A 27,417-nucleotide genomic window follows, 5' to 3' on the forward strand; every position below is an offset into this window, starting at 1 on the left:
GACGTACTAAAGAATCTTTATTCATTATCATTAGAATAGATTTGTATATCACAGGTCCTGTTACATTATCTGCACAACATAGTCAATGAAATAAAAGACATTGGTATATAATCAGGCTGAACATAGACCCGGTTGCATATGGCTCATAACTATTGGTGTACCGGTTACGATGGTAGTCACATGGCAGATCACCATTGCACCATCTACTGTACTGAGCATGAAAACTAGAGATGAGCGAACTCACATTTGAATCTCTCCGGCTGGCGAAGGTGGGTACAGCCTATGTTTTTCAGACAGTCCTCGGCCTGCATCCACCTTCTCCGGGCAGCAGGATTCAAATCGTGCAAATCTGAACTTCCATCAGGTTTGCTCATCTATAATGAAAATCTTCAAAGTTAATATCTTATTGGAATTTCTTTTGTGCAATAAGGTGATTTCACAAAAATATCCCTAAGGCTACAAACACACACCAGATCCGCAGCTGCTGCCTCGCCGCAGCACACTGATTGGCTGAGCTGGGAACCCCTGAAGCAGGCCGGATCCTGGAGCAGGTACAGTATATGCTCCAGCCGGCGGGGGTTAACGGGGCGATCTCTTTACATACTTGCATATGTCTTCTCATTGAGAATGACTGGCTATAGATCCACAGTGGATTTAGCTACGAATTTGCAGCGTGAAATACGCTGCGGATCCGGCGGGTGTGTTTGTAGCCTTAGACTAAAATATCCCTGAGATATCCCCACTTTTATGGCATCAATATAATCCAACAAAACTTCCATAGACTCCACTTCTTCTATATACAGCTGCAGGTGGCCAGGACTTGGCTTGACTAAGCATGGTTTAGTAGCCCATCCCCATAGTAGGAGACCTGGTCATTCAGACACCCTGTGGATCAGCCATAAATGTCCAAAGTGGGAAGAACCATACACGTGATGTGCAGTTGTTATATGTAAACAATAAAGTTATGGTCACTAGAACATACAACCTTTTTATAGTGTTTGTCCTGATGGATGACTTCAAGTCTGTTGTATTATAGAAGCTCTAGCTGCAATGTATTTAGGGTTGTATCCTGACCCCTGCCCTATAAGAATGCTGATCTCGGGAATTTGCATCTATTACATGGCTTGGCATGGGGCCTCGATCTGGCAATCCTTCTTGTAGCCCTTTATTTCCATCATCCAAATTTTTTATTACATAGGAAGAGGTGCGAAGAAAAGTTGGCCGACGAACCAACCTGTTCAGTCAATAATCGTCTCGTGTAATAAGGCCCTTACAAAGATAGACAGCAAAATGTGTGTATAAAAGTGTTTCGTCTTTGAATGATGAGTTGACTGAATTGTCATTAGAATTGTCCTGAGAATTTCTGTCTCTCTTTATTATCACCAACAATTCACACAAAGTTACTAGAGATGAGCGCAACTGGAGCATGCTCGAGTCCATTCATTTGGCATTTAAATAATGATGGCTGAAGAAGTTGGATGCAGCCCTAGGGAGTCCTCAAAAACATGGAAACAGCCATAGGTTGTTTAGGCCATGTTTTCCCAGACTCCCTAGGGCTGCATCCAACTTCTTCAGCCACTGGTTTTCAAACGCGAACGATCGGACTCGACAAAGAGTTACTAACAAAGAGATAAGGGGGCCAAATCTTCTTCCTTTACAGGGACCCCCGGACAGAAAAAGGGAAAAAGATATCCAGTAAAGGAACATTCAGAAATCCTAAAAATCAGCCCTGTGGTATCTGCGTTATAAAAAGCAATGTGACTACAAGAAACGTCCACAAACACCCCGACTCTCATAGGGCAGGTCGCAAGATTAAGGGTTGAGAGGTCACATCCATAATAGACGTTGTTGTCTTGTTTGCGCAGCACCCAGAACCCGCTGTTCATGCTTATGTTATGTGGCACCTTTCGTGGCACTGACTCTTTCACAATACCAAGTATCCAGTTGCTTTTATGGCCAACATCCACCTCCCAATAATGTTGGCCACAGTTAAACCCAGGCAGTCCTAGTACATAAAGCCCTGGCTCGAAGTAGGCGTTGATGCATCTAACCTGAGGGATGGAGGTGTATCTCACCTGTTTACAATCCTTTGATATGAATAGATTAGGGTGGGCACTGTTGGGGTAGAATTGTAGTGAATCTGACACTGGTCTGACAATATGCCGTATTCCTCTCCATTCCTGGACCTGGAAAGGTGATAATGGACTCGTTTGTGCCACGCTAAGTTTGGACACCTCCACTAGGTATTCTCTGAGTGTCTTCAGTTGTTCTGTGGTCATCACCATTTCTCCGTTTTCCATTTTCACCAGAAGATTGGTAAGAGAGGTGGAAAAGCCTAACAATGACTGGACTTTGACTTCCGAATCCTTAATAGATGTTTCTACTAAATCTTTCTGTTTGGTCATACATGTTTCCGCCTCCTTTGCCAGATACTGGTGGAGGTGATGAAAGGATTCTTTTAGCTTTTCCCTTTGGAGATCTCCAATAAAGTGCAATGTATATAATTTTTTTTCATAGTCTTGAAACATCTTCCATGCTATCTCCTTCAGGTATGCCCGTCGGTGAGAAACTTGGGTCTTTTCATCCTCTTGAAGGACAAGACATGATGGACTCTGTGGAGAAGGCAAAAGGCAGGTTCTTAGCTTGTTCATCATTAAAGACCTTTGGTTGGAAAGGAACAGATAAATCAAGTGCTTGGCATTAGGGATGAGCGGACTTGCCAAAAGTTTGTGTTCGCACGAATCCATGCTGTATCCATGCTATATTCATGTTTTCCAGGCAGTCCTCAGGCTGCATCTAACGTCTTTGGGACGCAAGATTCAAATGCCCATTGTTCAGGTTTCTGCTAACCTGAACTTTTGTCAAGTTTGCTCATCTCTACTTGGCATTACAAAAATAGGGTAAATTAAATTCACCCAACAGACTATAATGGGGTCAGTGGGATTTCTGGTTTGGTGTATGTCACTGGGCATAAAAAATTCTACATGCTGTGTTATTTTGTCTAGTCTTTTTGACAGAATCTATGATGGAGACCCTTAACATGGTTCTGAAACAAGCCCTATTATGACTAGAGATGATCGAACATCAGAAAATCTTAGGTTCGATCGAACTCGAACATTCTCGAACCTACTGCATTTGATTGCTGATGCCTTCCCGGTCCGTGCAGAAGGAGGAGCATGCCCGGGGACCGCCTGGACCTACGATTTTCCGATGTTCGATCATCTCTAATTATGACAAGCCAGGGGATACCATTAGTCTGATTCTTCTTTACAACTCATCTACAAACTCACCTTTGTATATTGAAGTTGGCCCAGGCAACAGGTTGGGTCTGGTTTATAAATTCCATTTAAGGCAAATACAGTGGTGCCTTTCACCTTGCCTCTCACCTTTTACATTGCCTCTCACCTAACATGGGTTATGTAAAATACTGGTGTCTCCCTGGATGATAGAAGGGGGTTTGGGTCCACTTAGGCCTCAGATGTGATCTCTGCCTCTGAACCCTCTATATCTAAACCCCAGATACTCAGCGTGTAATGGAAGACAATACCTTCTCTTCTTCCTTCTGTTGTGCATTATCTTGTTCATCCATCTGAGGGGATGCAGTGCTCTCGTCTTCTTGATTCTTCCTAGTGCATTCTATGTTGAAGTTGCTTTCTACCTGAAAAATACATATCATTGTATTCGGCATTACTAAATAGAAATTCACATCTGACAAGATCCCACTATTTACAGCTAAGCAATGCAGATTCTTGGTCATTAAAGGGGTTCTCCACAATCCTTATGTGTAAGGTTACCATACACCTTCAATAACTGAATGAAAATGATCTCTCCTGTCCTCACATACACATGAACGTTCAGCTATTGAAGGGTATTGACTTAAAGGAAATATGTCACTAGGTTTATGGTGCCTTAAATGAGGGCAGCATAAACTAGTGATAGAAATGCTGAACAGATCTGTGTATTACTTATATCATTCTGTTCAGCCGTTCTCCTAATATGCAGGAGAATAGGATTGTTGCCACACCCTTCCCCCCACCCTCCAGCTGCTGATTGACAGTTGACTGTTTATTAACAGCATGGATAGATAACTGCCACTCAGCAGCTGGTGGGCAAAGTTTTCTGCTTCTCATGAATATTGAGGACTACTGAGCTCACGCACATAACGGAGAGGACTACTTATTGTCCATGTTATTCTGGAGGATATCTCTGAATCAGCTGCATAGAACAATGTAAGTGATACATCATTCTGCTCAGCTTCTCTGTCACTACTTCATGTTACCCTTAGATATGACAGCAGAAACCTACTGACAGTCTCTTGAAATTAACTTATCCCCTACCCACATGATGATTCAGAACTCCAGAATGGGACCCCCAACGTCTTTGTTTTGAATGTTGATATGTCCATCTCCTTCTCCAGAATTGGTAAAAAGATCTCAACCATTGCCCTATACACGTGAGCAATTATAGAGAGATGTCTAGTTACAGCCTTAGAGCCCTAGGTAGCCATGCATAATCTATTAAAACTATCATAATGCTGCCTGGATTCAGCTTAGTATGGAATGTTGCCAGGTAGGCTATTAAAAAAAACAGATATGGTGACTGCCAAGTCAAAAGATACTACAGAGTGACATTCTATGTGAGACTGCTGCATGGGAGAGGCCTGAACACTTATATAGCTTATTTCATACTTTGTATTCCAGTTACTTATATTCAAGATCTCCACTTGCTTGGTCTAAATAAAAAAAAAACATTCTTGTTAGTGCAGACTCCGTAGGACCTATAGTCACATGTGGAAGGTCCTGCAGAGTCTGCAGAAAAATTGCTAAATGGCTTCCCTGCTGGATTTCTCATAAATCAGAGAAGAACTGCAATATGGAGGCCCTTAGCACACAAAGCATATGTCCGGGCTGGGCAGCCAACAGCTGCCCAAAACAAACATGTCATAATCATGTATAACTTTTGGGGGGCAATACAATACTTTAATAAAAATTTTCACCTGACTTCTCCTTTAATCAAGTGAATTTAGAAGTAATGTTATTCAGCCTAAAAGTAAAAAAAACTGAAGGGTCACAGGCAACATGCCCTTGAAGATGGCCATGTTAATCTGATCATCTCTTTACATACTGTGCTGTACACAATAATTCATTCACAGAGTATTCACTAAGATTGTTTAAGGTACTTGAAATAAGATACTGCTCATCCCCCATCATAACTGAGTTACTGGTTAAAGGTCTAAGCACCAGGAGTGGCTTATAACATCTGTAGAGCTACTTTCTATTGACAGAGAGATAAGACACCCGGACAGAGTAGGAATCTTATTACCTTTTATAGGTCAGGGAGTTTAAAGGGGTTCTCTCACAGCTATTATTGTGTAGCCTGTAGCATATCCTGTCTACAGAAGGCAGACGTTTCGTTTTTGCAATTTTTCTTTTTCCACTTTATGTTTAAAAGTCCATAGCGCTTGCATTTTTTCACCTAGAGACCCATATGAGCCCTTATTTTTTGCGAAACCAATTGTACTTTGCAATGACAGGCATTATTTTTCCATAAAATATGCTGCGAAACCGGAAAAAAATCATTTGCGCTGTCAAATTGAAAAAAAACGAAAAACAAAAACAGAATTTGTTTGGTTTTCGGGGAGTTTTGCATTTACGCTGTTCACCCTGGGGTAAAACTGACTTGTTATGCATGTTCCTCAAGTTGTTACGATTACAACGATATGTAACATGTATAACTTTTATTTTATCTGATGGCTTTTAAAAAATTCAAACCATTGTTAACAGATATATGTTCCTTAAAATCGCTCTATTCCCAGGCTTATATCGCTTTTATCCTTTGGTCTATGGGGCTGTGTGAGGTGTCATTTTTTGCGCCATGAGATGTACTTTCTATCGGTACCTTGATTGCGCATATACGACTTTTTGATCACTCTTTATTACATTTTTTCTGGATTTGATGCGACCAAAAATGCGCAATTTTGCACTTTGGAATTTTTTTGTGCTGACGCCGTTTACCGTGCGAGATCAGGAATGTGATTAATTAATAGTTCGGGCGATTACGCACGCGGCGATAGCAAACATGTTTATTTGTTTATTTATATTTATAAAATAGGAAAAGGGGGGTGATTTGGACTTTTATTAGGGGAGGGGATTTTTTATTAATAAAAACACTTTTTTACATTAACTAGAAGTCCCCCTGGGGGACTTCTATATACACAGCACTGATCTCTCATAGAGATCAATGCTGTGTATATACACAGCAAAGATCCATTTGATTGGTGATACATTGCACTGGTCTGCTGCAGGCCAGTGCAATGTATTGCCGAGCCGGGATCAGCATCATTGCGTCATTGCTGACCCATTGCTGTCCCACTAGACACCAGGGATATGAAGTATAAAGCACTTCAGTGCAGCAGTCAGGTTTGACAGCTGCATTGAAGTGCTTAATTAGTCGGCGCGGCAACGGGACCCGCGCCGGCTAAAAGAGGCGGGACCCCTCTCTGAACTTCCCCCGCGGCACCATGACGTACCAGGTAAGTAATGGGCTGCTAAGGGGTTAAAGGGGTACTCCACTTACGAAATATTTAACCCTGTTCCATAATCTAAGCTTGTTTGCAATACGTTTCTTTTACATGAATTGGGCCATTTGTCTGCAGCACATCCTGACTCACACACTGAGGCTACAGAAAATCCTCACTTCCTGGTCCACTTTGTCTCCACTCCTCTTTCATCCCCCTCCCTTTTGGGACCAAGGTCACATGATCTCTTTCTTCTGTTGGCAGGAAGGCTGTAGCACCTTATCTGTAACCCCACCCATCACTGACATCACACCAATCAGTGAGCACCTGTCCAAGGGGCAGGGAAACAACAGAACAGTGAAAGCCTCCTGAGTAGTATTGGGGGAAAGAAAACATAGTTGTTTAATCTATCTCTCTCTAATCTAGATAGATAGATATTTGCAGTTGGCACTGAGAAGCAATGCATGCTTGGAAATGTAATTCTTGTAACTCAGAAACGGCAGCAGCTAGATAGACGGGAGACAGCTCAAAATACTCAGGAGGACTTGGTGAATAAGAAGACCAGGTTTGGGAGCATTTCATTTTTTTGTTTTTGGGTGGAATACCCCTTTAAGGAAAGGAATCTTACCACTAGAGACAACTAGAGGCAATTTTGGCTGTGAGATGGGTCACATGATCATAATAGTCGTGTCAAGCTCTCCAGCAGGAGAGAGCAGGAGAGATTTCTTTCTTGCTCCACACAGAGCGCCCGTCATCAAGTTTCATTGGGTGATTGAATTGGCAGGCGCTCTATGTGGAGCAAGAAAGAAATCTTTCCTTCCTCGCACAAAGAATGCCTGTCGGCTGAGTACAGGTGATTGATAAAATTGCCGAGACACAATTGCACCGGGGGTGGGGGTGAGTGATCTTGGATCGGAATGATTACATAGGAAGGGGGGCCAAGGGGATCAGAGTGATGGCACAGGTGGGGGGGGGTGGTTGTGGCGGGGTTGAGTGTCTTAGTGATTACACAGGAGGTGGATGTGACCTCCTCCCCACCAACAAGCCCACCCTGGAATGGGGTGTCATGTGACATCCCATATTCAGGGAGGGCCGTTTGTAAGGCTCTGAAAGCTTGCTAATTAAATAACCAGCTAGAGTCGGGGACGTCACCACACATCTGGGCTGGTGACAAAATTGCTAATGGAAACCAATGAGACATATTAATTATATGATAAGACAAATCAGTAGAGGGAATGTCAAAATAACCTGGAAAACCTCTTTAAGGTTAGGTAGATTTCTTGCAACTGCTGGGTCTCAGTCACTGCCACTTCAGTCCCATTCCTTTTCCTTAGATGCAGCACAAGGTAATGGTAAAATAATTCAATTGTGGTCTGAAATCTTGGGAGTAGAATGTCACAGCCACTATATGACTAAGGATTTCTGTCCAAAATGCGTCATTGATCCAAGTTTGGCTCCAAAAATATATTGCTTGCTACAAGAACAGCACAGGAACAGCAAACAAACCGGATCACTCACAGAGCAGTAAATATTGAATATGAATTATCAGATACAAATGTGATAACGTTTTCATTACATCTTATGCTGCAATAGAAGGAATAAGGTACAATCTCTACATTAATAACAATAGTAGAGCCTGTATAAAATGACATGTCTAATTGGCATAATAATAAGGTTTTGGTATAGAAGTTGGAAGAAGTTAACCCTCAAGTGTAAAGTGCCCCCAGTGGTTAGGTGTAACGTCAGTGGTTGGCTCTCACCAGTGCAGTTGCCATCACCATTGGCTTCTGTCCCACACCCCACTCTCTTCCTGTCACCTATCTAGCTCCTGTCTTTGCCTCCGCTCTTCCTGATCTGGCCCGTAGGAGGCACTTGGGCACTCTCCCAGCTATTTAAAGGGCTTGCGACCATCCCTTATCTCTACCTCTTCTACATATCCTACCTCAATGACACCTATGTAGTGCTGCTACATCCACTCCTTGGTGCCTTTGCATTATTGTGGTTCCTTAGTATCCATAGCGAAGGTGTGTTGAATTTGTTTCTTGTATTCATATATTGACCCATGTATGTTCTTTGGATTCCATCTTTGCCTGGTGTACAGATACTACTGTGACTGACCTGGATTGTTGACCCAGAATATGTGCTGCCCACCTTGACCCACTTGCCTGTTATTGACATATCATATCAGCTGGAAGGTAATCAATTAGTTAGACCATCAAACCCTGTAAGAGTACAACAATAAAGGCAGGAAGTAATGACTTTTATGACCAACTCATGTTACTACATTACAGAATGTTTCAAGGAAAAGATTGGCAAGACTGCCAATCTAAAAACACATTTAGACTGAGCATCGTTATAGTTAGAAAACTAGAATAAGGAAGAAGAGTCAAAAGCCAGAAAAAAAAACTTTTATTGCCCAACTAGACATCTTAGAGATGAGTATTTTTTTAGTGGAAACGACAGGGATACTGTATGAGAGTAAACAGTGGGGCTACATATCAAGTATTTCATTGTGTAGGGTTGGCGGTCGTCTACCAATCCCACTACTGAATTCAAAGATCAGATTCTACCAGTCCCCAGACTTAATAGTCAATGATTTAGAAATCCCAGGAAGGACAATAGGTATACACTAAAGAATCCCCACTTGATGCTAGGCACATATAGTTAGTGGGCCCCAATCGTCCTCTCTTATTGGAACTCCAGGACAAAAGAAGGGAAGCAGGGTCTCCTTAACAAAACAAAGAGACATTTGGTGAATGACATCTGTAGTGCTGGCGTTATAAAAGACCAGGTTACTTTTAAATAAATCCAAGCAGACCCCAATCCTCGTAGGAAAGAAATCACATTGTATGATCTTGCAAGTGTCTCCGATGCAGTAATACACATAGTCATCTTGTTTACGTAGAACCCAAAAGCCGTTGGATGAATTCAGCTCCCATACTCCTTTGCGTTCCACTGATTCCTTTACAACACCAATGATCCAACTACTTTTATTGCCCACATTGACTTCCCAGTAGTGACGGCCAGACTGAAACCCTGGTGTCCCTAAAACATATAGCCCTGGCTCGAAACATTGTGTAGTCCCTTTCAGTGTTTTCTGAGATGGCTCAAATCTCACTTGTTTGAGGTCCGGGGACAAGGCGAGATTTGGATGAGCACTTTGCGGATCAAACGTTATTGATTCTGGTATTGGTTTTACTATATGCATCATCTTATTCCAGACTCTGAGGTGCAAAGGTGGCTTACCTATATCCACCTCCTCTTCATCTTTCGTCAATGTCTTCAACTCATCTTCAATGACACTTAGCTGGTCCATTGTTTTTGCCTTTTGGATTTGTTCCATAAGGTGCACCACTTGTAAAGTTTTCTCCTCCAGCCTTTGCATGGTTTGGTCTTCTTGTTCCTTAAAGGTGTCCAACCTTAACTCTTCCTCTATTTTAAGCAAGTGAAGACAGTCCTGGTAGTTTTTAGCTAGATTTAACTGGTGTAGAGCTTGGTTCTTTTGCATCGTGTTAATATTGCTTTGAATGTTACTGACTATTTGCCATGACACCATCTGCATATGGCTAAGTTGGGTTCTGATATCATGGATCGTTAGCTTTGGTACATCTGGTATTGGTTCCACCACTTCTTTCTTGAGTCTTGTTGGGTCAACAAGTGCATCACTCTTGTTGGTCTACACAGAGAAGGACACAATATCCTGTTAGGAACCTTCATTTTAGAGCTATTAACTTTATCAACTAAGGTATCATCATGCTTTACCATGAAATGGATAAAAACGTCCGATAACCATACAGCTTTTCCAGACTATTTTGGTCTTGGTCCTCATATCCATATTCCATTTGGTCAGATTTACAATTCGTGTTTATATTGATAGTTTCAGGAAGTAGCTTTCTGATCTCTATAATTTTTTACAGAGCTGCTTTTTCTGTCACCTGCTCACGTAGCAGATCCAACCCTGCACTCTCTCAGATTCCCCTGACCACCATAGTGAGAAAACTCCCCATCCCACCAAGGGTGCGTTAAGCTTTTCACTGAAAGAATTGACACGTCAATTCTTTGAGCGGAGAGTGGCGGAGAGCGGAGGCGTGCAAGGCATCCCATTGACACACTGAGGCAGGTCGGATTCAGCCGCCGTTTTACTCAGTGTGAACAAACCCTTAGGGCCCTGTTCCACGGAACGGTTATCTTTCTGATTATCGTTAAGTCATTCGAATCTAAGGGTCCATTTACACAGACAGATTTATCTGACAGATTTTTTAAGCCAAAGCAAGGAATGGATTTGAAAAGAGGAGAAATCTCATTCTTTCCTTTATGATCTGTTCTCTGTTTATAGTCTGTTGCTGGTTTTGGTTTCAAAGATCTGTCAGACAAATCTCTCTGTGTAAACGCACCATGAGTGATAATCGTTCGGTTGAATAGCAGTTAACAATTAACGACAAAACGAGAAATCGTTGATCTTTTTTTTATCATTGCTCGTTCGCATCGTTCGGTCGTTCACAGTAGTGACGACCGCAAGTACAATCATAAGTAACGATTATTATTCCATGTAAATGGGTGAACGATTTCAGGTCTTTCGCAATAGCAATCGTTTGGATCGTTTATCGTTAACGATTATGCGAACGATAATCGTTTCATGGAATAGGGCCCTTACTGCGTAGACTCTGATTTTAGTGAATCTGTACCTCTTAAATGTAAACCACATGGTTGTTTGTCCATCTTGTTATGTCAGGCACATCAGTCTTCAACCTCATTAATATCATTTATATTTTATATAGTCTGAAATGCACAATTTTTCTTCACTTTATTTATAAATTGAGAATCACAGAATCTGTAGTTCATTGGCAAAATCAGCAAAGAACAAGCGAAAAGAAGATCTACAACTTAATGAAAGCTACTTTATGCATTCAAACTTCTGAGGCATCATGGTGATCCTCTCTAACCATGAAAAGGTGTTTTATTCCCAATTCTACTATGTACGTGTTTTCCCGAAAATAAGACGCCCCCTCCCCCTCGAAAATAAGGCACCCCCTACCCTATACTAGGGAGCCCCCCGAAAGTAAGGCCGCCCGTTGCAAGCCACCGCCACCCAGGACTCACCTAATCCCCTCGTGGAGCTTCACTGCCCGTGCCACAGGCAGCTTGGTCCATTGCCCCCACGTCCTGCCGCACGCTGCCACACAGCCCAACACACAATGCTGCCGCCCCTCCCCCGGCACATCTTACTGCGCGCCGCTGCCTGTCCTGCCAGCACATCCTGCTGCACGCCGCCACCCATCCTGCAAGGATGTGAGTATTCCGGGGAGGTCCGGGGGATGTCTTATTTTTTCTCCCCCCGGCCTGGAGACAGACACCCCATGTTAACAGCATTTTAAAGGCCAACATTGGGACAGTTAAAATGTATCTGTCACTCTGTATATGATGCCCTAAATGAGGGCAGCATAAATTATCCTAATATGCAGGAAAATGGGATTGTTGTAACACCCCTCCCCCCGCCCTCCAGCTCCTGATTGAGAGATAACTGCCAATCAGCAGCTAGTGGGTGGAGTTTTCTGTTGCTCATGAATATCCAGGACTACTGGGCTCATGCACATAATAAGAGGACTGCTTATTGTCTATATTATTCAGGAGGATATCTCCAAATCAACTGCACAGAACAATGTAAGTGATACATCATTCTGTACAGCTTCTCTGTCACTAGTTTATGCTACCCTGAGATAGGACGGCATGTCTAGGTGCCTTTTGAGTAAATCACACCTGTCTTAAAGTGTTACCGTCATTTAATAAAATCTTTTGATGTGTCGAAAGTTGAGTGGTTGGGGTTTGGTTGCTCAATCACTAGATCGAGTAGGGTAAGATGCTCAGATAAGCAATTCTATCCCCATCCATCTTGCTTCTTGCTGTACCAATAGCGTTGTGTGTGCAGGAGCTGGATCAGAGCCGGTGGAAGCGGGGGCCAGGGCTTGGACAGCCCTGCAGTTTCCAACACAATTGTTATTGGCAGCCGAGAGGCCTGTGTTGCCCCTTACTGCTTCCACTCCACGTAAAATGGTAAATAAATAAAAGTTTAGAAGTAATACCTTGTGATCCTGCTGTGAAGATTCGGGATGAGTTGCCCCCATAGAGTCCATGGTACCACTTTCTGGTTATCTGCTATAGTAGGATAGCTGTCCCTCCTTCAAAACCTAAAAACCATATAGAAAATGCTATATAAAATATACAATCCCACATACACACAGCGTATAGTCTCTACTTCTGAATGGTTAAACACCCTCTTCTTGGCATGAATCCTTCTTCTTCACCCAGCTAAAATGACTGTGCAGTAAACACATGACGTGGCGTGAGATAAAGGAGGCCGCCTTCCTCGTTCTCTAGTCATATGCAACCTGTTGTTCCCTAGCTGCTATGACACATTATAGTCAGGGACTGCACCTTTTCTGTATCGTCCTCTGGGAGTCCACTATCCCGTCACACTATTATGCTGCAGATCCTCTTGTTCAGATTGGCTTCCCTGTACAGTCACAAGCCCACCACTAACTCAGATCAGAACAGAATAATAATAAAAAACTAAGAACTTTAGTTAAATGTAATGTATTTTGTGTAAAGAGTCTTAATAATGCGAGACCAACACACATATAAGGGACCTATAAACAGTATAAATAGCTAATGGGACATGTTTACTTAATAATGCTTAAAGGGGTGTTCCCTCTAGTAACGCTAAAATATACCATCGCTTTATGATCATTGAGGGTCCCGATTACTAGACCCCTGTGATCCTAAAAACAAGGCACCGCAGAGCTGATTCAGCACAGCCTGCTATCCAGAAAAGCTGACGCGCCATTCAAGTGAATAGGGCCATCTGCAGCTTGTGGTACAGACCTAAAGGGAACACAGTGAAGGGGTTGCACTCACAGGTCTCTTTTTGTTGGGATTGGGGTCCCAGAGGTAGGTCACAAAATGATGGCATATCCTATAAGATGGGAATACCTGTAAGAACATACCGCACCATGTCCAATGCTTCGTGTTCCTTCTCCTCCACTGTGGCAGCTGCTCCTAGAAAGTGGCTGTCAGTCTTCGGCTGACTGTATATGCTAATCTCCCAGCAGACTGCCTTCCAGCAAAGACTGGTTTCGCTTTCATGGACCTGCTGCTTGCTGAGTTTCGTTTCTGCCTTGCTGATGTGGAGTGGAGAGCGGCCTGTGGTAGCCACCTCCCCTCATCACATAGTCCTCCATCTCCAAGCACTGGGACAGCACCAACGTCACTTCCTGCTGGGGGAGTGCCAGGATATATACTGGGAGGAAGCTGAGTGCAGCGAAATATACTGGGAGGAAGCTGAGTGCAGGGATATATACATGGAGGAAGCTGAGTGCAAGGATATATACTGGGAGGAAGCTGAGTGCAGCGAAATATACTGGGAAGAAGCTGAGTGCAGGGATATATACTGGGAGGAAGCTGAGTGGAGGGATATATACTGGGAGGAAGCTGAGTGCAGCGAAATATACTGGGAGGAAGCTGAGTGCAAGGATATATACTGGGAGGAAGCTGAGTGCAAGGATATATACTGGGAGGAAGCTGAGTGCAGGGATATATACAGGGAGGAAGCTGAGTGCAGCGAAATATACTGGGAAGAAGCTGAGTGCAGGGATATATACTGGGAGGAAGCTGAGTGGAGGGATATATACTGGGAGGAAGCTGAGTGCAGCGAAATATACTGGGAGGAAGCTGAGTGCAAGGATATATACTGGGAGGAAGCTGAGTGCAGGGATATATACATGGAGGAAGCTGAGTGCAGGGATATATACAGGGAGGAAGCTGAGTGCAGCGAAATATACTGGGAAGAAGCTGAGTGCAGGGATATATACTGGGAGGAAGCTGAGTGTAGGGATATATACTGGGAGGAAGCTGAGTGCAGGGATATATACATGGAGGAAGCTGAGTGCAAGGATATATACTGGGAGGAAGCTGAGTGCAGGGATATATACTGGGAGAAAGCGGAGTGCTGGGATATATATACAGGGAGAAAGCTGAGTGCAAGGATATATACAAGGAGGAAGCGGAGTACAGCGAAATATACTGGGAGGAAGCTGAGTGCAGGGATATATACTGGGAGGAAGCTGAGTGCAAGGATATATACTGGGAGGAAGCTAAGTGCAAGGATATATACTGGGAGGAAGCTCAGTGCAGAGATATATACAGGGAGGAAGCTGAGTGCAGGGATATATACATGGAGGAAGCTGAGTGCAGGGATATATACATGGAGGAAGCTGAGTGCAAGGATATATACTGGGAGGAAGCTGAGTGCAGGGATATATACTGGGAGGAAGCTGAGTGCAGGGATATATACATGGAGGAAGCTGAGTGCAAGGATATATACTGGGAGGAAGCTGAGTGCAGGGATATATACATGGAGGAAGCTGAGTGCAAGGATATATACTGGGAGAAAGCTGAGTGCAGGGATATATACTGGGAGGAAGCTGAGTGCAGGGAAATATACTGGAAGGAAGCTGAGTGCAAGGATATATATACAGGTAGGAAGCTGAGTGCAAGGATATATACATGGAGGAAGCTGAGTGCAACAAAATATACTGGGAGGAAGCTGAGTGCAGGGATATATACAGGGAGGAAGCTGAGTGCAAGGAAATATACTGGGAGGAAGCTGAGTGCAACAAAATATACTGGGAGGAAGCTGAGTGCAGGGATATATACATGGAGGAAGCTGAGTGCAAGGATATATACTGGGAGAAGGCTGAGTGCAAGGATATATATACAGGGAGGAAACTGAGTGCAGGGAGATATACTGGAAGGAAGCTGAGTGCAAGGATATATATACAGGGAGGAAGCTGAGTGCAAGGAAATATACTGGGAGGAAGCTGAGTGCAACGAAATATACTGGGAGGAACCTGAGTGCAGGGATATATACTGGGAGGAAGCTGAGTGCAGGGATATATACTTGGAGGAAGCTGAGTGCAAGGATATATACAAGGAGGAAGCTGAGTGCAGCGAAATATACTGGGAAGAAGCTGAGTGCAGGGATATATACTGGGAGGAAGCTGAGTGCAAGGATATATACTGGGAGGAAGCTGAGTGCAGGGAAATATACTGGAAGGAAGCTGAGTGCAAGGATATATATACAGGGAGGAAGCTGAGTGCAGGGATATATACATGGAGGAAGCTGAGTGCAGGGATATATACTGGGAGGAAGCTGAGTGCAGGGATATATACTGGAAGGAAGCTGAGTGCAAGGATATATATACAGGGAGGAAGCTGAGTGCAAGGAAATATACTGGGAGGAAGCTGAGTGCAACAAAATATACTGGGAGGAAGCTGAGTGCAGGGATATATACATGGAGGAAGCTGAGTGCAAGGATATATACTGGGAGGAAGCTGTGTGCAAGGATATATACTGGGAGGAAGCTGTGTGCAAGGATATATACTGGGAGGAAGCTGAGTGCAAGGACATATACTGGGAGGAGGCTGAGTGCAAGGATATATATACAGGGAGGAAGCTGAGTGCAGGGAGATATACTGGAAGGAAGCTGAGTGCAAGGATATATATACAGGGAGGAAGCTGAGTGCAAGGAAATATACTGGGAGGAAGCTGAGTGCAACGAAATATACATGGAGGAAGCTGAGTGCAGGGATATATACTGGGAGGAAGCTGAGTGCAGGGATATATACATGGAGGAAGCTGAGTGCAAGGATATATACTGTAAGGAAGCTGAGTGCAAGGATATATACAGGGAGGAAGCTGAGTGCAAGGAAATATACTGGGAGGAAGCTGAGTGCAAGGAAATATACTGGGAGGAAGCTGAGTGCAGCGAAATATACTGGGAGGAAGCTGAGTGTGATGAATTATATACAGGGAGGAAGCAGAGTGCAGGGATATATACTGGGAGGAAGCTGTGGGCAAGAATATACTGTATACAGGGAGGAAGCTGAGTGCAAGGATATATATATACAGGGAGGAAGCTGAGTGCAGGGATATATACAGGGAGGAAGCTGAGTGCAGGGATATATACAGGGAGGAAGCCGAGTGTAGGGATATATACTGGGAGGAAGCTGAGTGTGATGAGTTATATACAGGGAGGAAGCTGAGTGCAAGGATATATATATACAGGGAGGAAGCTGAGTGCAGGGATATATACAGGGAGGAAGCTGAGTGCAGGGATATATACAGGGAGGAAGCTGAGTGCAGGGATATATACAGGGAGGAAGCCGAGTGCAGGGCTATATACTGGGAGGAAGCTGTGTGCAAGGATATATACAGGGAGGAAGCTGAGTGCGGTGAATTATACACAGGAAGGAGATCAATATTAGGATTGGCATGACTAAAATAAGCCGAGTGCTAAGCCTATGCATATAAAACCATGCAGACTTCAAAAGAAAAAAAACATATGCACAAATGGGTGCTCATAAATAGAGTGTGTCAGTATTATATTCTGAGGGTGCAGTGTATGGCAGTATTATATTCTAAGGGTAGAATATGTAACTATTATATAGAATGTGTGACAGTATTATATCCTGAGGGTACAGTATGTGGCAGTATTATATCCTGAGGGTACAGTATGTTGCAGTAGACAATTTAGGGGGCAGTGTGTTTTATTACAGTATTGGAAGGTACAGTGTATAGCAGTATTACATTTAGAGAGTACTGTGTGTCTGGAAGTACCATATCCAAGTGATATTAAGATATTAGGATGCACAGTGTGTGGAGGTATTATATTTTGGAGAATAGGTGTGCCAGTTTTACATTTAGGAGGCACAGTGTGTGGCAGTATTACATTCAGGAAGCAGAATGTATGACAATTATATAATAATAGAGTACCGTGTATGGTAGTAGTATATTCAGGAAGCACAGTGTGTGGCAGTATTATATTAAGAGAATATTAACATTATGTGGCAGTATGAGGAACCTTTCTTCGTATAGGGGATCGGGATCTGTTGCAAAAGGGAGAAGCCAAAGGAGAATATAATGGAGTGCGAATGTGGTATATAGCTGAAAGAAAACCAGATAATGAAGAATAACAACTATAGACAACATAACCTTTGAGTCACTGATATCAATATACAGTATACAGTACCCTGTCTGACTGTGTCCCAATAATACTGCATTCACTTGCAACCCCCAGCATATCCATACCATCGCTCAGGTCATAGAGGGAACTGTCGTTTCACACAGTAAACTTTAATTAGTAATAAAATATTATAAAAAATTAGTATTTTTGCTTATTATAGTAGAAATAATTTTTCTCAGTGTGTTACACTGCGGCTTCTATCACTGCAAGTAAATTCATTCTGTATAAGCCACGACAAAAATGTTTGATGAAAGTTTTTAAGCAGCACAATAGTGACATCTTGTGGTCATTTGGTGTTATGCGCTGATGACATTATGGTTCACAATGTCAGGCCATGTTCACACAACGTATGTGTTGTATAAATCACGGCCGTCTTTGCACGGGTGCGCCTGCATCCGAGTTCAGCAGAAGTGAATCCGGCTGGGGCACAAAACAGCCGGTGTTATACAAAATGTGAACATGGCCTGATACTGTATGTAGGACTGAGATGTGTATTATAGCATTAACATAGGTTTACACCGGGAAACTTTTTTCTTTATGTTCTCCTTGACATAACTCTTAGGTGGATATGTTTTATACTGTTTTTACATTATTATTTGTGCACGCCATATGTCTCCATTCGTTTCACAGAATGCTAATGTGATCTGCATCCAGCTTCCCGACAATGAAGGACTATAAAAACCCAGCAGTGTGTGGAAGTACTGTATTCAGAGGGTACAGTGGCTGGAAGTACCATATTCAGGAAGCACAGTATTATTACAGTATATTTATTATTTAATTCCGCTGCATAGTTTGTTGGCTTTGGTCCTTGTCCCCATTAGGGCTCACAATCTAAATGGTCCTATCTGTATGTTTAATAGGAGGAAACCGGAATATGAGGCGGAAACCCAGGCAAACATGGAGAGAGTGAAACTCATTGCAGATGATGCCCTTGGTGGGATTTGAACCCAGGACCTCAGTACTGCAAGGCTACAGTGCTAACAGTGTGTGACAGTAATATATTCAGAGTGTACGGTGTGTATCAGTATTATATTCAGAGCGTACGGTGTGTATCAGTATTATATTCAGAGCGTACGGTGTGTATCAGTATTATATTCAGAGCGTACGGTGTGTATCAGTATTATATTCAGAGAGTACGGTGTGTATTAGTATTATATTTAGGTGCACAGTGTGTATCAGTATTATATTCAGAGTGCACAGTGTGTATCAGTATTATATACAGGAGTACAGTGTGGCAGTTACAGTATATATGTAGACGGTATAGTATGTGGCAGTATTATATTCAGACGCACAGTGTGTGACAGTATTATATTCAGAGGGTACAGTGTGTATCAATATATTCAGGAGCACAGTGTGTGGCAATATTATATTCAGAGTGTGCAGCATGTGACGGTATTATATTCAGAGGGTACAATGTATAGCAGTATGACAAGAAGCACAGTGTGTGTCAGTGTTATATTCAAGAGCACAGTGTGTATCAGTATTGTTCTCAGGAGTACAGTGTAGCCGTTATATATTTAGAGGATATAGTATGTGGCAGTAATATATTCAGACGCACAGTGTGCGACTGTATTATATTCAGAAGGTACAGTGTGTATCAGTATTATCTCCAGGAGCACAGTGTGTGGCAGTATTATATTAGTGTACAGTGTGTATCAGTATTCAGGAGCACAGTGTGTGTCAGTAATATATTCAGAGCTTACAGTGTGTGGCAGAATTATATTCAAAGGGTACAAAGTATAGCAGTATTATATTCAGAAGATACTGTGTGTGGGCTTATTACATTCAGGGTGCACAGTGTGTGTCAGTATTATAGTCAGGGGGCACAGTGTTTGGTAGTATTATAGTCAGGGGGCACAGTGTGTGGTAGTATTATAGTCAGGGGGCACAGTGTGTGGTAGTATTATAGTCAGGGGGCACAGTGTATGATAGTATAATAGTCAGAGGGCACAGTGTGTGGTAGTATTATTTTCTAATTGGATACATTTTTGTTGAGTTAAAAATTTTTTGTACTTAATAGAAAGAAAAAACGTTTGGCAGTTTTATAGTGGGTACAGTATGTAACAGTATTTTATTCAGAGGGTACAGTGTGTGGCAGTATTATAGTCAGAGGGTTCTGTGTGTGACTGTATTATAGTCAGAGGGTACAGTGTGTAACATTATTATAGTCAGAGGGTACAGTGTGTAACAGTATTATAGTCAGAAGGTACAGTGTGTGACAGTATTATAGTCAGGGGGTACAGTGTGTGACAGTATTATAGTCAGAGGGTTCTGTGTGTGACAGTATTATACTCAGAGGGTACAGTGTGTGGCAGTATTATATTTAGAGGGTACAGTGTGTGACTGTATTATAGTCAGAGGGTACAGTGTGTGACAGTATTATAGTCTGCTGGTACAGTATGTGGCGTTATTATTTTCAGGGAAACAATATGTGCCAGTATTACATTCAGTAAGTACATGTCTGAAAGTACCAGATTTGGAAAGCACAGTATGTGGTGGTATTATATTCGGGGGTGACATCATGATGCCCTAGGCGCCAAATTTTACTACAATTTACTCCTGCTAGCAGGCATATTTTATAGTGGAAATCTACACCAGCTCTGAGCTGGCATACATTTCAGCCTCAGATGCCCTGGGACTTATCAGGTATAAATCCTGAGTGATCTTACACTGGCGGGGATTACTTAAGACTGGTGTGTGACAAGCCGTTCTTAATAATCCTCCCCACAGACTTTATATTGAATGATTAGCTCACAGCCATCCTATTCCTGGGAGGCAGTGCTCACCTTGATGTCCCCCTGATCCACTTCCTGGTCCCTGTATTGGCTTAAAGGGATACTCCAGCAAAAAAAACTAAATCTTTAAAATCAACTGGTGTCAGAAAGATTTGTCATTTACTTCTATTTAAAAAAAAAAAATCCAGTCTTCCAGTATTTATCAGCTGCTGTATGCCCTGCAGGAAGTGGTGTATTCTTTCCACTCTGACACGGTGTTCTGTGCTGCCACCTCTGTCCATGTCAGGAACTCTCCAGAGCAGTACCAAATCCCCCCAAAAATATCTCCTGTAAGGGACAGAGGTGGAAGCATAGAGCACTGTGTCAGACTGGAAAGAATACACCACTTCCTGCATGCAACTTAAAAAAAAAAATAGAAAATACCGGGGGGCACATAGTGTGTTACCGCAAACTGGAGTAGATCTATGGCTGACAAGCCGCTCACCTTGGATGGTCGTGCTACAAATGCGACATCGCCTATCGCTTGATCAGAAAAATGCCTCTTGCAGCCAGTCAACGGGGCCGGGGGGTCCCGGTAGAAGATCAAAAGCAGAGTTGCAGGCTGGAGGCACAGCTTTGCCAAGGGTCTGGGACTTTTCTGGCGTTGAACGGCACAAGTTGTAGTCACTACCAGACTGATGAGAGTTGTTGTCCACTACATCTATCATCGATCTGGTAGTAACTACAACTTATGCTGTTCAGCACCAGAAAAGTTCCGGACCCTTGGCAAGGCTGTGCCTCCAGCTTGCAACTCTGCTACCACTTCCTGCATGGCATACAGCCGCTGATAAGTACTGTAAATTACATATATCTGGCACTTTTTGGCACTAGTTAATTTAAAAGAATTATTTTTTCGCTGGCGTACGCCTTTAAAGGGGTACTCCAGCGAAAAACTTTTTCTTAGTAATCGAAACACATGACAAAGTTATATAACTCTGTAATATGCTTCAGTCACCTATCTGCCCCCCTTCCCTATCTTTTGCCCCCTCAATCCCCACCAGGAAGTGAAGTAAACTCATTCTTACCTAATGACTGGTGACCCCAGGCTGCTCTGTGGCAATTATTTTGTGACAATGACATCATCAAGAGGGAGGCGGGTCTAAGCCCTGTTAGAGGGGTAGTGCGGCGCTAAACAATTATTCACAATATAACACACATTACAAAGTTATACAACTTTGTAATGTGTGTTATGTATGTGAATAGTATATGTATAAAAATAGTGGGCACCGCTATAAATAAGGAGTGCTAAACCAATGCATATAAATAACACATAACTCCCCAAGAAGAAAAAAGCATATGCACAAAGAGGTAGCACATCACAAAAAATACTTTATTTATAACATTATAGAAAATATCATAACAAAAAGACTATGCAGGGGTAAAGCAATAAGGGAGACAAACCCCAAACACTACCCTACATTAAAAACACTTAAAATGTCAACATAAGACCTGCCGGCGTACCAGCCAGATCTATAAAACCACACTGACCCCGGACCATATGAATAATATTGGGATATAACAAAACTGTCCAAGTAGAGTCCCTGTAACAAGTCACATCACACACACTGTGGTTTAGGTATTGGACAGAGAAATAAAAACGATCACCATATGTAGTCCTACAATGTAGAAAACGGGTCAGATAGGCAAGAGTCACCCCACGCGTTCCGCCGCCAAGCGGCTTCCTCAGGGATGTGACATCCCTGAGGAAGCACTATCCCTTTAAGCCAGCCTCCCTTTGTCAGATGACTCAGCTGAGTGGTTGCGCAAACAGTAAGCCATCTAACAGTCAGACATCACAGGACACAAAGTGCATCATGGGAAAGCCCAAACCAGGAAGCAAAGAAAAAATAAAGACACCAACTGGAGCTTCAGGGACCTGCAAACGGTGGGAAATTCAAACAGAGACAGATTCAGGAGGGTCAATGGTAAATGTAAAAACTAAGCTTATGATTAATTGATTGTTTTTTTTTTTTATCAGCGCCGAAGTACCCCTTTAAGAAAACTTAATGTGATGGGTTGAGAATGCATTTCATGTGTGTGAAGATGGGGTCAGGAAGTGAAGATCAGAAGGGTCTTGGGCCCTATCAGTATAGCAGTAGCAGGGGATTGGTGAGGTGAGTACTGCTTTTTTATACTTTTATGTTTGTCCCTAACCCGTCAGACAAGGTTGCACTCAATAAGGATTGAGGATTGTTACACCATTATAGGTTTGCAGTTTCGGTGTAGTTTGCTATGTGCAGTCACTGTGCGGTTGCCGCTGGGCAGATCAGGAGGTGCATTATTGTTCTGTATGACATCAGCACTTTTGTTCTTGCATATAAGTATAATGTACAGACGTGCTGGGTTTATCGCCACCGCAGAGATAATTTACACCCTTTGACAGGTTTACAGTTACTTTTATCTTTCTTACCCAGTACTTTCACTTCGAGAAAGTATCAGATGCCTGTATTCCCCCGAGACACCTGGAGTAATGGCCGACACGTACGCGTATAAGTGTGCAAGACAACAAATACTCTATTAATTCTATATCACAATCCACCGGCAGCTGTGCAAACAATGTGTATCACTTTCCGCGTTGGTTGGACACAATTACATTTCGTTTTGCTCTTTTGTTGAATGTGCGGTCTATTGTTACACAGGTAGGAAATGAGAGAGGCCCTAGACTGGAGGCCCTGCCAGAAATCCCCCGCCTCAATGTAAAGCACTGAAAGGATCACATATTACATCACTGACAACTGCCCAGACTCCAGCAATTTATTATGTCATTGTATTAAACCTGAATGGAGGAAATTACAAGAAAGCGCAACCTTCGGCCCGACAGCTGTTGCAAAACTACAATTCCCATCATGCCTCGACAGCCAAAGCTAAAGATTTGGCTGTCCAGGCATGATAGGAATTGTAGTTTTGCAACAGATGGAGGGCCGAAGGTTCCCCATGCCTGCTCTATATAGACGTTCTGCGTGTTTGCAGGTTCGGTGGTGGCCCTTTGGTGGTAGAAGGACAAAGGAAGAAGAGAAGAGGACTGGATGAGGCCTAGAGGCAAAGCTAGGCCCAAGAAGATCCTGGTGTGGGCTGATAGATGGACCGGGGTGATGTCACTGTACTACACCACCAAAGAAGAGATATATAGCTCCATATTGGGGAAGCACGGTAAGCTGTGAGAGGTGGTCGATTGGACTGCTTTGGGACTGCACAATTTGTGGGCCAAGTTTGGTTAAATTGAGGTAGCTAGCTTGCTACGCTTCACGTCAGCAGTAGAGGCCCTGTAAATTTGGTAAACTTGAGGTCCATGATCATGATGGTGAGGCTTTTGTGTCAGTAAGTGAATCCCTGAAAGAGGAGAGCAGTGTGGCTGGTCTACATTGATGTGGCCATATCAGCGGGACAAGAGGGAGCTAACAAATGGGCAACAAGTAGTAGGTGTAGGCCTATGGTCTTATCATGTAAGCTGTCACTGATGTGGGGACAACTAAAGTCTAATATCTGCCAGGGCTTTGGGAGTGGTCGGCATGGAGTGGCAGGAAGTATACAGCTTTTTCCAGGCTGTCGTATGTGCCAGTCCTATGGGTGATAAAGATTCTAGTGGGATATTGGTTATTCATCAGGCTGGGGACGTGGCTTGGAGAAGTGGTACTGGGGCCTTGGTACTGGTTTCTGGTACTGGTTTCATGGGCCTTGATATCTGGGTCTGGTAGAAACCTGCTTAACTGAGCACTGACTGGGTTAATCTACGGATAGTAAATAGTGAGAAGGGCAGCTTGACAGGGGCCTTAAAGGGTAGCAGTCAAAGCTAAAGGAGTGGTTGAGGAGTGGGACACAATTAAATCCAATAAACGCCTTAAAGGCCATGTTACACATCACGATAATGAGGGGGAAGCTCAGCTCAGCGGTCACTTCCCCCTTGTTCCCCATTCGCTGCTTGTGCTATTACAAACAGACAGAGAGTGGGGGGCTGCCTGAAGGATCCTTAGATTGTCCGGGCTGCCCATTGGAGTCAGTGGTGATCTGCTGTCACCACTCCTATTACACCGAACGATGCGCAGCAGATCATCACTGACACTGATCACTAAACAATCACGATCAGCCGACATTGTACATGTCAGCTGATCATTGCCTTTTATCATGTCCTATTACTTGAAACCATTATGGGCCTGGGCAGCCAGTAATCAGCCAAGGATGGCCAATAACCTTTTAGCATAGTAGGGGCTTGAGTCTCCTGAACTGAGATATTCTAAAATGAGTCTTTGGAGATGCAGAACCCTTGAGAAACGGGCAACGGTTTCCTAGATGCTGGACTGACTGAGAGAGTCGTCAAGAGTAGTATTGAGCGAACACTTGGCATTTGACTCCTGGCATCTAAAGAAGTTGGATGCTGCCAGGATAACATAGATACAGCCTATAGTCTATCGTTATATACATGTTTACCAGGACTCTCTAGGGCGGCATCCAACTTTTCCAGCTGCCAAGAGTCAAATGCTGAGAGTTCGAACATTGCCGAACCCGAACATTTTGTCAAGCTCGCTCAACACTAGTCAAGGGGAAAGAAGTACTAGATGGGTGTGGTACTGTGTGAGGCAACACAGACAGATTCTCCTGTGAGGTAAACAGGACTCATAATACAAAAATTAAAAGGTTGAATATTGTTATATTGTAATTGTAATATCGAACTCCCGTTTACATTTTATTTGGCTTGCAGCGTTTAAGAAATTGGGCTACCTTGTGTGATAATAACCTCTAACCTTCTGTGCCTCTGTTGAATTGCAACCATTAAGACTTAGAAAGAGAGAGTCTGAACTCCATGCAATAAGGACAGTAAGGCTTTCCTTTACCTGATGTACTGTTTAAACGATATTGCCAATTGAAGATCATCAGAAAATCTCGAAAAGCCATAAAGCCCACGGCTCCGTTAGGTTAGTTATGAGGTTGATGCCCTGTGACATACGCTCCCTTTAATAAAACACTCGATAAGACACTGATCTGCAATGTCTGAAGATAAGGAAGCAAGCACTTTGTACTATAACCGCACCATTAAAGCTTGGTTAGCACAAAACCCTCTAAGGGGTTAATGTTAAGATCAGTGCAAGAAGAGACAAGTGTTCCCAAGAGCTTGCAGTCGAATCCTAAATGTGTTTGAGTTGTTAGGGCCAAAATACTGTGAAGGGCGACTGAGTCTCCATGTGGAGAGCAGAATATTTTGGACTGTCTGGACTCTGTCTGCTATCACTATGTGTGTGATTTGTGTCAACAACTGAGACTCCTCGTCACTGCAGAGTCCCAGGCGTATACAGGCTGGGGACAGAGAGGGTGATAGGAAGCTGTCAGATTTCTGGGTACAGCACCTGGACAACCCCGAGGTGTTAGTGATGCTTGGCTACAGTACTGGGAACCTCTAGGACTACTGACACCGCAGCTTAGTGCCTCTTGTCGTCACAAGTTGACAAAGACATGGAAAGCGGACGTACACAAGCCTAATCTTTTTTTAATTTATTTGGCTGCCGGAGTCAGAGTGGTGCAGAGTGCCCCATGTTTTTGGGCGAGGAGAGGAGAACTTCTCACCCAGTTGGGTGGCAGAGGAACAGAGGGCTTTGTTGGAGGAATGTCCTGGAACAATTATTGTGTTGTTTTCAAAAGAGGAATGGAAAAAACAGAGTCTCGAAGGAGAAGAGAGTATGCGAGCTGCTCATTGAGAATAAGGTAAGAACACGACACCCCCAGCATGCAGATGGCACGTGGGGAAGGGGACACACGGCAGAAAACTTTTCACTTCTTTAATGCCCCTCGTAAAGCAGCCATATTGTAGCCGAGCAAACAAGGCAGCTCGGAGTGTGCTGACGTTTGTGACACATGCATGTACCAGTGCTGAGGTTGCTGCACGTAGCAGAGCAGAGTTTGGTACAGCTTATAATAATAGCACAGTTGCTGCTTCCTAATGTCATGGGGCTGTGGCATTTATTAGATACCTTCTTAAGTGGTGCCCATGGGGGGGTACTAAACCCATTTGACCACCCTAGAAACTTCCATTAAAAGCGTGCTATACATGTTTCACGTACCCCCTTAAGTGGCCGTGAGCATATCGACACTTAGAGCATTTGCCTTTGTAGGGGATTGCACTCATAGACATCATTTAAGTAGAGCATTGTTCCCCAACCTGTGGCTGTTGCATACTACAACTCCCATCATGGCCTGACAGCCAATGAAGAACCACAGGTTAGGGAACACTGAAGAAGAGTTTCCAATATTTGCCCCACTATAAAAATGACGGATCACAATGCCACAAAGTCAAATAATAATATGGACTCTGCTACATGGGACAGGCACTATGCATAGACAGTCCATATCATTACTGCTCGTTGATACCACCAAACAACCCTGTACCGAAACCAGTCGTCACAAAATCAGGTCATCTAAGCCCCGCCCAGGAACACCCCCCAAAACACCTACCTTGGGCAGGGGTTGCACTACTTCCACTCCTTTAGTGGTCCGTTTCACGGGAATGATTTAGTAAACATATTTCTTATTTTTTTCTTCTCTCGTCTGACGTTCCATTCTTCTTCCTCCTGGAAACGTAGGACTAAAACTGACAGCTGGGTGTTACCCTTCACATTGGCAAGGAGGAGTGTCCCTAGACAATTTCACACTGTCCAATCAATGCTGATCACGCCTTGTTGACAAATAAAAATGAAAACGCCCTCTTGTCAATTTATATCTTTTCAGGAGGAATAACAGAGGAACGATAAAATTCTCAATTCTAAAACTTTCAAAGTGTGTATTTTGGGTCTGCAAAGGCCTACTATGAGGAGTGAGGAGCTGAAAGGTTAGGCTGGCCTCATCTTTCTCTCTTATTAGTGGAGTGAACCTGCTCAGGTCGCTGACCTTTGTTTTCTATAAAGGAACGCTGCTGCCGTAGGGCTTATTATTATAATTCTCCACCCCGGGATCCCGAGGGCAGCCACCATTTCTAATAATCACATTAAACCCATTACAGGAAAACAAGGTGCTTACAGGCTGAGCTGTGAAATGAACAATATCAGGTTTAACAAGCTGTTCA

The 27,417-nt window shown here is 43.3% G+C and overlaps 2 protein-coding genes across 9 annotated transcripts in view; one reads left to right on the plus strand and one right to left on the minus strand.

The window, feature by feature from the left end:
* On the minus strand, positions 1 to 27,041 carry LOC138772665 (nuclear factor 7, ovary-like). Of its 7 annotated transcripts, none has more exons than XM_069953219.1 (4): positions 26,811 to 27,041; positions 12,598 to 12,702; positions 3,548 to 3,658; positions 1 to 2,612 (listed from the first exon to the last, which is right to left on the minus strand). In XM_069953219.1, exons 2-4 carry the CDS (start codon positions 12,646 to 12,648, stop codon positions 1,620 to 1,622), a joined length of 1,155 nt encoding a protein of 384 aa, XP_069809320.1. In that variant the 5' UTR covers positions 12,649 to 12,702; positions 26,811 to 27,041; the 3' UTR covers positions 1 to 1,619. The 7 variants fall into 7 exon arrangements, with proteins under 7 accessions (XP_069809320.1, XP_069809319.1, XP_069809318.1 ...); XM_069953218.1 differs by lacking the exon at positions 26,811 to 27,041 and adding an exon at positions 13,524 to 13,786; XM_069953217.1 differs by lacking the exon at positions 26,811 to 27,041 and adding an exon at positions 13,519 to 13,785.
* Positions 25,433 to 27,417, plus strand: part of GRB7 (growth factor receptor bound protein 7) — an 81,386-nt gene continuing 79,401 nt past the window's right edge. The window contains exon 1 of one of the 2 annotated variants that reach the window (XM_069953211.1): positions 25,433 to 26,063. In XM_069953211.1, coding sequence (XP_069809312.1) covers positions 25,893 to 26,063 — 171 coding nt within the window. In that variant the 5' untranslated portion in view covers positions 25,433 to 25,892. The remainder of the gene's footprint in view (positions 26,064 to 27,417) is intronic. The other variant, XM_069953213.1, reaches the window with a different exon arrangement.

The sequence above is a fragment of the Dendropsophus ebraccatus genome, chromosome 14, assembly GCF_027789765.1.
Source record: "Dendropsophus ebraccatus isolate aDenEbr1 chromosome 14, aDenEbr1.pat, whole genome shotgun sequence".
Lineage (NCBI taxonomy): Eukaryota > Metazoa > Chordata > Amphibia > Anura > Hylidae > Dendropsophus > Dendropsophus ebraccatus.